We start from the raw sequence: 11724 nt of genomic DNA on the forward strand, positions 1-11724 counted from the left end.
ACCCCATCAGAACCCAAAATATAAGCTTGTTTCACTCCAATGTTTGTAAAGGAAACGTAAACAAACACTATACAGCCTCAAAACATGGTTAAAACTATTGTCACAAATTCCCTGCTGGTAACTATTATCTCACAACCCTTTCAAGATGTACACTCCTCTCCCTACCGGAGCCTGAGAGTCTTGGGCAGGGGTGTCACACTCATTCGATGGTGGGCTGAGTGACAGGTTTTTTGTTTTTCCTTTCAATGAAGACCTAGACAACCAGGTGAGGGGAGTTCCGTACTAATTAGTCACCTTAATAAATCAATCAAGTACAAGGGAGGAGCGAAAACCTGTAGACACTCAGCCCCTGTGAAATAAATAACCCTAACCCTAACATAAACCAGCCTCTCAAACGCTCTCTGGCCTGTGTGACCTGGGCCCTGATTGGTTGCTAAGAGGCACATTGTTAGGGGGCAGGTCACCTGACAGCTCTTCTGACTGACTTTCTCAACAGAAATATCTGAATAGATAGCAAGTAAGGTAGCTAACAGTATTTAGCTAGAAGCCAGAGGTCAAATTGAATGTGTTGGCGTCTAGGTTGCATCAACTTATTTTACGAAACAGAAAGAAATGGAGACATACTTGTTAGACTGGATTGGTGCCGCACACGTGATGTTGTGATTCATTTCCCTAACCTCCTTGGCTAGATTGTCAGTATGTTTAAAATCTCACTGCTCCTGTAGCTACATACTGTGTACGCAGTGGTGGACGGCTGCACATGCGTCAACCAATGTAAACAAGTATGCAGTACTGTGGAGGCACTTCTATATACTCTGTTTTCGATACACACACACACACACACACATACATACACACATATATATATATATATATATATATATATATATATATATATATATATATATATATATATATATATATATATATATATATATATATATATACAGTTGAAGTCGGACGTTTACATACACCTTAGCCAAATACATTTAAACTCAGTTTTAGACCATTCTTGACATTTAACCGTAGTAAAAATTCCCTGACTTAGGTCAGTTAGGATCACCACTTTATTTTAAGAATGTGAAATGTCAGAACAATAGTGGAAGCCACAACTTTGGAAGTATGCTTGGGGTCATTGTCCATTTGGAAGACCCATTTGCGACCAACTTCCTGACTGATGTCTTGAGAAGTTGCTTCAATATATCCACATAATTTTCCTTCCTCAAGACGCCATCTATTTTGTGAAGTGCACCAGTCCCTCCTGAAGCAAAGCACCCCCACAACATGATGCTGCCACCCCCGTGCTTCACAGTTGGGATGGTGTTCTTCGGCTTGCAAGCCTCCCCCTTTTTCCTCCAAACATAACGATGGTCATTATGGCCAAACAGTTCTATTTTTGTTTCATCAGACCAGAGGACATTTCTCCAAAAAGTACGATCTTTGTCCCCATGTGCAGTTGCAAACCGTAGTCTGGCTTTTTTTGGAGCAGTGGCTTCTTCCTTGCTGAGCGGCCTTTCAGGTTATGTCGATATAGGACTTGTTTTACTGTGGCTATAGACACTTTTGTACCAGTTTACTCCAGCATCTTCACAAGGTCCTTTGCTGTTGTTCTGGGATTGATTTGCACTTTTCACACCAAAGTACATTCATCTCTAGGAGACAGAACACGTCTCCTTCCTGACTGGTATGACAAGTTTCCATGGTGTTTATTCTTACCTTTAGTCGTTTGGAAATTGCTCCCAAGGGTGAACCAGACTTGTGGAGTTTTTTTTTTTCCTGAGGTGAGAGGCACTGAATTTGAAGGTAGGCCTTGAAATACATCCACAGGTACACCTCCAATTGACTCAAATTATGTCAATTAGCCTATCAGAAGCTTCTAAAGCCATGACATAATTTTCTGGAATTTTCCAAGCTGTTTAAAGGCACAGTCAATTTAGTGTATGTACACTTCTGAGCCACTGGAATTGTGATACAGTGAATTATTAGTGAAATTATCTGTCTGTAAACAATTGTTGGAAAAATTACTTGTGTCATGCACAAAGCATATGTCCTAACCGACTTGCCAAAACTATAGTTTGTTAACAACAAATTTGCAAAGTGGTTGAAAAACAAGTTTTAATGACTCCAACCTAAGTGTATGTAAACTTCCTACTTCAACTGTATAGTACCAGTCAAAAGTTTGGACACACCTACTCATTGAAGGGTTTTTCTTTAGTGTTACTATTTTCTACATTGTAAAATAATAGTGAAGACATCAAAACTATGAAACAACACATGGAATCATGTCGTAACCAAAAAAAGTGTTAAACAAATCAAGTTCCCACATATGTTGAGCACTTGTTGGCTGCTTTTCTTTCACTCTGCGGTCCAACTCATCCGAAACCATCTCAATTGTGTTGAGGTCGGGTGATTGTGGAGGCCAGGTCATCTGATGCAGCATCATCACTCTCCTTCTTGGTCAAATATCTCTCACGGCCTGGAGGTGTGTTATGGGTCATTGTCCTGTTGAAAAACAAATGATAGTCCCACTATGCGCGAACCAGATGGGTGGTATATCGCTGTAGTAGCCATGCTGGTTGAGTGTGCCTTTAATTCTAAATAAATCATACAGTGTCACCAGCACAGCACCCCACACCACCAGACCTCTTCCTCCATGCTTCACGGTGGAAACCACACATGCAGAGATCCTCTATTCACCTGCTCTGCATCTCTCAAAGACATGGCTGTTGGAGCCAAAAATCTCACATTTTGACTCATCAGACCAAAAGACAGATTTCAACCGGTTTAATGTCCATTACTCGTGTTTCTTGGCCCAAGCCAGTCGCTTCGTAATGGTGTCCTTTAGTAGTAGTTTCTTTGCAGCAATTCGACCATGAAGGCCTGATTCACAGTCTCATCTGAACAGTTAATGTTGAAATGTTTCTGTTACTTGAACTCCGTGAAGCATTTATTTGGGCTGCAATTTCTGAGGCTGGTAACTCTAATGAACTTCTCTGCAGCAGAGGTAACTCTGGGTCTTCCTTTCCTTTGGCAGTCCTCATGAGAGCCAGTTGTCAAAGCGCTTGATGGTTTTTGCTACAGCACTCTAAGAAACGTTCAAAGTTCTTGACATTTTCCAGATTGACTGACCTTCATGTTTAAAAGACTGTCATTTCTCTTTGCAAATTTAAGCTGTTCTTGCCATATGGACTTGGTCTTTTACCAAATAGGGCTATCTTCTGTATACCACCCCTACCTTGTCACAACACAACTGATTGGCTGAAACGCATTAATGAAAGAAATTCCACAAATTAACGAGGCACACCTGTTAATTGAAATGCATTCCATACCTCATTGTAAATTCAAAATTAACCAGGCAAGTCCGTTAATAACAAATCCTTATACAATGACGGCCTACCACCGGCCAAACCCGTACGACGCTGGGCCAATTGTGTGCCACCCTATGGGACTCCCAATCACGGCCGGATGTGATACAGCCTGGATTCGAACCAAGGACTGTAGCGACACCTCTTGCACTGAGATGCAGTTCCTTAGACCGCTGCGCCACACAGGAAGTAGCCTGAGGTGAGAGAATTCCAAGAATGTGCAAAGCTGTCAAGGCAAAGGGTGGCTACTTTGAAGTATCTAAAATAGAAAAATATTGATTTGTGTAACACTTTTGGTTACTACATGATTCCCATGTGTTATTTAATAGTTGATGTCTTCACTATTAAATTCTACAATGTAGAAAATAGTAAAACAATAAAACTTGAGTATGTGTGTCCAAACTTGTGACTGGTACTATGTGACAGACGCACAGACAGATAAGGACATTACATACACACGGAAGTTACTCAAATACTACATTTCAGATTGCTGCTATGCCCGCTGAAATGTGACAATACCAGACGAGTGACAAATACATCAACATACAAGTCAAATAAGATGTAATCCCTTTAATAAAACGCATGAAACGCAGTGGACCAAAGGAAAATAATCCAACAAAAAAAGCAAGTTGATAACATTTACAACCACCAAAAAAAAAAAAACTGTACAACTCTATACTCCTGGATTCACTGCTATTTTTTGAAAATCTTTTTTTATTAATTCACTTTTCTGTGATGAGGGGAAACTGGAGTGAAGGGGAGGGAGAAGAGGGCTGTATAATGTGATAGTTTTTTTTTCTCTCTCTCAGATACAATAGTGTAACCTTCGTACACACGTATGCATCAACGTGGCAGTTGAAGTATTTCTCCACTGCCACTACAGCAGTGGAAAAGGGGGGGGGAGAATCTCTAAAACAGCAGATTGTTATTTGTACAAGATGTCGTAGTGGCCGGGTCTATAGAGGAGGAAGACACGAGGCTCGCTGCCTTCAGGGAAGACGTGGTGGTTGACAGAGCCTCCCTCACCCCGGTCCATGTACTCCACTAGGATGGACACGTTCAAGGCCTGGGCCAAGGCAATGATGTGGATATGGTCACTTTCTTTAGACATGGGCTCCACCTCCTGGACAAGAGAAACAGATGACAATTGAAGTGTTTTGACTTGTTATCGTTGTTACGCAAGACAAAAAAAGTAATGAAGACATTGGAATGTGCATGCTGCATACCCAAGAGGACCATGTAGGAACACTAGTTCTGACTCATTGCACACAACCAGACAAAATTAAAGCCATATGTAAACAAATCCTCAATCTAGCTTCTCGCCTTAAAACCAGCGTTGTGTTTATTAACACACACTAACAAAAAAAATTCAACAAGAACAACAAGTGTTTTTTTTGGGGCGAGTAGAGATAGTTTCACCCTGTTTCAGAGTGTTTTCATCCGCTTCATACCTACTGAACACGACCCAATAGGAACCCACCTGCTGGCAGAACTCCTTGACGGAGCGTCCACCCTCGATGAAGTGCTGGAAGAAGCCGTGCTCCCTCTGCAGGTAGCCTGAGGTGAGCAGCCGCAGGTACACCACGATGTAGTCTGACACGCTCTGGTCTCTGAAGGAGCCCAGCAGCTCACAGAGGCCCGGCTGCTTCTCACACAGCTCCAACAGGTCCATGAACTAGGGGAAGAATTAACAATAATATGGTCAGTTAAGTGATGATTTTATGTGATGTCACTAACAGCTGTTAACATGTTCAGTATGTGTAACGTGTGTGTGCTGTCACTGTTGTTCAAGTGTGTGTAATAATAGAACAGCAACTCACAGTATTGTGGAAGTCTTCGATGGTGAACTCTGTAAAACCCTGGTTGACCAGGTCCAGTTTGCTCTTTGCTGCCACTGCTTTGAACCTACAGCGACATACATTGCATCATCGGTATTCAGTAGCAATTAATGCAGCAACACTAACCAGAGGACATCCATCTATCGAATTACAGAGTCGGCTTTGCTGAACATCGAGGATCTAGATGCACTATGGAAGTGCTACGTTACCTCTGCAGCTCTTTGCTGTCTTCTAGCAGTGATTCGAGATGTGAAAAGCCAAAAGCTCTGTAGAAACAGTTCCCATCTGGCCGCGTCTTGCGGATATACGAGTATTTTTTGTGTAAATCCTAAAGGGGGGGACAAGGACAGAGTATACACAGTAAATACAATCGTAATGTGACCATTTCGAACCTTCAATAGATGTGGTCATAAGGATCTTTAGCATTTAACCAGTAATATTATAATAAGCCATTTAGCAGACACTAGTCATGCATGCATGCATTTTACATATGGGTGGTCCCGGGAATCAAACCCACTATCCTGGCATTGCAAGCACCTTGCTCTACCAACTGAGCTACAGAGAAGCAATGTTCCCTGCCACGCAGAGCGCAAAATACATTTCATCCCATGGAGAGAAGCACGAGACTGAACTTCACACAACTTTCTAGAGTTTTCCCCGTTAACACTATCAACGTTTCCCAATTGTGATTGAATCAATGCAATATTTGCCACTTTCAATGCAACATTCCGAAACAAAACGAACTATGCAAGATATGTTGTTGTATGCAGAGAGCATCAGAGTAGGATTCTACTGAGCACGACTCAACCCATACAGAGAACAGTGCAGCATAACCAATCAAAGCTCCAGTAGGCCTATATGCAAATAGACCATTGCCATATATGGATCTGTGCCATTTACTTTGAACTGGAGTATTTACAGCATGAGCGGCCACATGTGCACATTTTGATCATATCCTTTGCTAGTTATTGAGTTTTAAGTCCAGTTATAGATAATTTGTAGTCAGCAATAGGGGAGTGATTGCTTCCAACAAGAGCAGAAAATGTGTACATTTCTAGACTTCTTTGAAAAGCTAGTCATGTAAAGACCTTATTTTTTCCTTCTTAAAGGGGCAGTGTTGTATTTTGAGACAGGATGAATAAGCTAAGTAGCCAATAGGCAGAGGGTAGCATAATTTGTCTGATTCGCTGTAATAAATGGTATGGGAATAATGTATTTCTGTAAAGTGGTTTCTTTGCATCAAACAACATTTTCAGTCACATCCTTGTCTGAAGTACCAGTGGATAAACAGGTTAATGTCAAACCCATCATGTTTTTTCTTCTTCAAAAGGTCTCATGGACTGAAAAGGAGACTTAAAAACATCTCTCAAGCCCATCAGACTGTTAAATAGCCATCACTAGCACATTAGAGACTGCTGCCCTATATACATTGACTATAAATCTCTGGCCACTTTAATAATGGAACACTAGTCACTTTTATAATGTTTACATATTTTGCATTACTCATCTCATATGTATATAATGTATTCTACTGTATCTTAGTCTATGCCACCGACATTGCTCATCCAAATATTTACATATTCTTAATTCCATTCCTTTACTTAGATTTGTAAGTATTGTGAAATTGTTAGATATTACTTGTTAGATATTACGGCACTGTCAGAGCTAGAAACACAAGCATTTCGCTACACCTGCAATAACATCTGCTAAACATGTGTATGTGACCAATAAAATTTGATTTGACTGTAGGCATTGAACACCACACATTGGCTGCTACTGTAGGCTGAATGATGGAACAGCTATTTCCATGTTAAAATGTTATGGGATGCATTTTCTCCATTGTTTCTTATGGTAGGCCACTCTGGAAGGCCTGCATTATGATCAGTAGCCTACTTGGCCACTGTTAAAACTGTAACTTAAAGCGGGTACAGCCTCAGTGTTCACAGTAAACGCGCGCTGGAAGTTGCAGAATTTTCAATGTTCACGTTTGCACTCAGCAGACTGGAAATTTGCTCAGTGCCAAAAAAGTTGAGGGAACATTGCAGAGGACCTGTATTAAGTCATGCAGACTCAAATCGTGTAATACAAGATTCTTGTGGTTTACTTACCTTGATCTTGAGCTGATAAATGGTGTCTTCTACGGCATACTCTCGCTGCAACACTGATAGTTCCTGTCTGTCTGACACTAAAGGGATGCTAGTTGCGATCTAGACAGTCAAATAGACAGGCAGACTGTTAAGGCACAGACGTTTTGGAATCAGATTTATAGAAACCAATATAAAAACAGGGTCTGCATTTAGACAGGCAGCCCAAAACTAATATTTTTCCCCCACTAATTGGTATTTTGACCAATCAGATCAGCTCTGAAAAAGATCTGACTGGAAAGATCTAATGTGATTGGTCAAATGCCCAATTAGTGGGATTAAAACATATCAGAATTGGGCTGCCTGTCTAAACAGCCTGGGTGATCCAAAACACGTGATGCAAAGGCATGCAGTTCAACCTTTTCCACATCAGACTTGTCAGTCCAATTAAAAAACAGCCTGCACAATATCAATGTTTATTCAAGTATAAAATCTCTCACCTCCTGCTGGATTCGATCCTGCTGAGCCATAATAGCCTCATCGTAAGCGAGGCAGTTTACTCCTCCCGCTAGAGAAGAAAAAACACCATAGAAGTTTGTAAACATTGAAAAAAAAAAAAAAAAGGCCAGTTCTGGTTATGTAATTTATACCACAACAACATGAAATTGATGACAGTAGGCATGTAGTTTAAGCAAATTCTGTAATCGCATATCAGTCTATTGATAAATATAAGTATTGAAGTTGGTTCACGTGGGGTGCAAGAGCAACGATGTGGTCAGCGTCTGACCATAATTTTTGGAACAATTAGAATTGATGAACTAACTAAGCTTGCGAACGTTAGTGCTAGCCAGCTAACTATCCAATTTCAGTTATGGCGTCAATAAACATTTGACAACCAATTGAAAGTCGGCAAAAATATACTGTGAGTGAGAGCCTTCATTAGGTCGCATAAAAAACAATGGTATTTACTCCATCCTCCCTAAAAAAATATAGCTAGGTCAAAATGCGTTTCTTTGTGTGTGTGACTTGAATGCTATGGCTGGCCTCCCCCATTCCCTTCTCATATTCATACAAGCAGCTTGTCCCTCAACTGCCATCACTAGATTACCTAACAGCCACATCACACCTCCATAAAAAAATAACGCATTAATAGCCGAAGCCGGTTAGATTAGTTATCTTTCGTTTTGATGTTGTGTCACTCACCCTCCATCTCTCCCTGTGTTGTTTCCTGCTGCTGTTCCTCCGCCATTTTAGCTGTAGAATTCTATTTCCTTCGTCTCTCTGACCTCATTCTAAACTTCCGGGTTACACTAGTAGTCCAGGGATGCAATCTATACCTATATGTAAATCCTGTAATCATTATTCCAAACAGACGGAAAACTATAGTTTCTATTGGACAAATTCAGGTAGTTCCCGCCCCGTTTCGTTCTGTTTGGTTCCCTGAGCCAGCAACTAGTGATTTTCTCTGACAAATGCACGTAAATACAGATATAACACATATTTAGAACGGGTCATCAGTTTCCTGGCTCAAATAACTATCTATTATTTACTTGCAACTAATGTGTGCAGATTTAAAACTTTTCACATTTTATATAATATTTGTAATTATTTTTTTTGTCATTTATCAGACCAATTTACAAGACAAATTAGAGTTAAGTATCTTTCTCAAGGGAACGTCACAGATTTTTCACTTAGTCTGCTCGGGGATTTGGACCAGTGACTTTTCGGTTACTGAACCAACGTCCTTAACCACAAGGCTACCCTAGTTTTTTTGTAGGCCCTCATTCTCAAACACTTGGGTCAGCTCATGTGCAAATGGGTTATACAGTGCATTCGGAAAGTATTCAGAACCCTTGTCTTTTTCCACATTTTGTTACGTTACAGTCTTATTCTAAAATGGATTCGGCCTCCATCATTCTTAAATGGAAGAACTTTGGAACCACCAAGACTCTTTTTAGTGCTGGCTGCCCAGCCAAAAAATCGCTGAAGTTGGAGACTTTTATCTCCCTCACCAACTTCAAACATCTGCTATCTGAGCAGCTAACCGATCGCTGCAGCTGTACATAGTCTATCGGTAATTAGCCCACCCATTTTTACCTACCTCATCCCCATAATGTTTTTATTTATTTACTTTTCTGCTCTTTTGCACACCAATATCCATACCTGTACATGACCATCTGATCATTTATCACTCCAGTGTTAATCTGCAGAATTGTAATTATTCGCCTACCTCCTCATGCCTTTTGCACACAATGTATATGGACTCTTTTTTTTCTACTGTGTTATTGACTTGTTAATTGTTTACTCCATGTGTAACTCTGTGTTTTCTGTTCACACTGCTATGCTTTATCTTGGCCAGGTCACAGTTGCAAATGAGAACTTGTTCTCAACTAGCCTACCTGGTTAAATAAAGGTGAAATAAAAATAAAATTGGGAGAGAAGGGCATTGGTCAGGGAGGTAACCAAGAACCAATGGTCACTCTGACAGAGTTCCAGAATACCTCTGTGGAGATGGGAGAACCTTCCAGAAGGACAACCATCTCTGCAGCACTCCACCAATCAGGCCTTTATGGTAGAGTGGCCAGAAGAAAGCCACTCCTCAGTAAAAAGCACGACAGCCCACTTGGAGTTTGACAAAAGGCACCTAAAGGACTCTCAGACGATGAGAAACAAGATTCCCTAGTCTGATGAAAGCAAGATTGAACTATTTGGCCTTAATGCCAAGTGTCACATCTGGAGAAGAGGCAGGGACAAGGAGACTAGTCAGGATTGAGGGAAAGATGAACAAAGCAAAGTACAGAGAGATCCTTGATGAAAACCTGCTCCAGAGCGCTCAGGACCTCAGACTGGAGCGAAGGTTCACCTTCCAACAGGACAACAACCCTAAGCACACAGCTTAGACAATGCAGGAGTGGCTTCGGGACAAGTCTCTGACGCTCCCCATCCAACCTGACAGAGCTTGAGGAGCTGCAGAGAAGAATGAGAGAAACTCTTCAAATACAGGTTACAGACTCAAGGCTGTAATCGCTGCCAAATGTGCTTCAAAAAGTCCTGAGTAAAGGGTCTGAATACCTTTGTAAATTAGAATTAGATTTTTTTACACATTTGCAAACACCAGTGTTTGCTTTGTCATTGTGGGATATTGTGTGTAGATTGGGAAGGGGGGGGGGGAACAATTTAATATGTTTTTGAATAAGGCTGTAACGTAACAAAATGTGGAAAAAGTCAAGGGGTCTGATACTTTCCAAATTCACTGTATACACACACACAGAGATGACAGCGGCATGATTTTGAAGGCACCACACATACATTTGGCACTCCACACCATTGTAAAAAAAAAGCTATGAATCTCTACATTTAATATATACAAATAATTTATTCAAGTATAACTACAGAAAGTTGTTACAGTCCCCACGTTGTCCTTGACATGTAAAATTTAATATAAATACTGTGGAATTTCATTCATGCCTATGGAGGACTGCATCGGAGTGCAATTATGGCCGATTGTTGGCTTCCAGGACTTCAGTACATAGTTGGTTATGTACAATTTTCCACACACACCTCGGTTTGATATAGACAAATGGTCAAATCGTTTCACGACAAATGTACACTAAACTAAAAATGTTGAAACAATGACCAGACACTAGATTACATGTTTTTATTGAGATAAAATGTCAAAAGGTAATTGTGACTTCAGTTCAAGCATCATAGGCCAGAAAAAGGAATGCAGCAGTTGACTTATGATCCAAGAACCGTGGTCGAGAAACAGTTCAGCGCTGCTGGTAGTTCTGAACATTGGCGAGGATCCAACCGGATGGTCCAAGTATGGCCACCGCAAAAATAGTCATGACGAAAGCGGTTTCCTGTGAACAGAGGCATGCAAGACTGTCATACTCATTCATACACGTCACCCAAGAACACAGGTTGGCAAGTCATATTATTGCCAATAATAAGGCATGCAAGAAATGCATCATTTTAAAACAGTCAACATAATTTGGATAAGTATATTTTGAAATGTCGTTGCATAATTGAAATCAGCTAGCCAACTACTATCTGAACTAGCTGGCTAGCTTCAACGATTGCCTACTCACAGAACATGAAAATAGCAAAACGGTTTATGAATATATTTGGCCTACTCACTGCAGCGCCGATGTTGTCTTTAGGGGGTTTACTGGATAACTCTGCTCGTTGGTTGATTGCACGTGTCCTCGAAGCAACAGTTGACCGTACTTTCAGCATTCCGCGCAGAAGGCCAGACATGATTCAACCGCATCAACAGGATCCGTTTTTAAGGCTAGCTTGTTTGTGAGTTTTTTGCGTGTACTTTGCGTTGGCATTGTTTGAGACTTTATAGTCCTGACCGGCGGAAGCTACGTCATACGATCTTTAAAACTTTTCGCGTAGAAATTTGCTCAGTTTTGATTGGTAGACACACAA

At 40.8% G+C, this 11724-nt stretch overlaps 2 protein-coding genes across 2 annotated transcripts; both read right to left on the minus strand.

The window, feature by feature from the left end:
* Positions 1 to 3920: 3920 nt before the first annotated feature.
* On the minus strand, positions 3921 to 8685 carry otub1b (OTU deubiquitinase, ubiquitin aldehyde binding 1b). Its single transcript, XM_021578211.3, has 7 exons — positions 8491 to 8685; positions 7788 to 7855; positions 7312 to 7410; positions 5413 to 5531; positions 5186 to 5270; positions 4846 to 5040; positions 3921 to 4488 (listed from the first exon to the last, which is right to left on the minus strand). Exons 1-7 carry the CDS (start codon positions 8534 to 8536, stop codon positions 4291 to 4293), a joined length of 810 nt encoding a protein of 269 aa, XP_021433886.1. The 5' UTR covers positions 8537 to 8685; the 3' UTR covers positions 3921 to 4290.
* Positions 8686 to 10931: 2246 nt separating this feature from the next.
* On the minus strand, positions 10932 to 11648 carry LOC110500705 (cytochrome c oxidase subunit 8A, mitochondrial-like). Its single transcript, XM_090214793.1, has 2 exons — positions 11428 to 11648; positions 10932 to 11150 (listed from the first exon to the last, which is right to left on the minus strand). The coding sequence occupies exons 1-2, from the start codon at positions 11545 to 11547 to the stop codon at positions 11058 to 11060; spliced, it is 213 nt and encodes a 70-aa protein (XP_090070919.1). The 5' UTR covers positions 11548 to 11648; the 3' UTR covers positions 10932 to 11057.
* Positions 11649 to 11724: the final 76 nt, after the last annotated feature.

This window comes from Oncorhynchus mykiss, chromosome 21 (assembly GCF_057628025.1).
Source record: "Oncorhynchus mykiss isolate SJ-2025 chromosome 21, ASM5762802v1, whole genome shotgun sequence".
Taxonomy (NCBI): domain Eukaryota; kingdom Metazoa; phylum Chordata; class Actinopteri; order Salmoniformes; family Salmonidae; genus Oncorhynchus; species Oncorhynchus mykiss.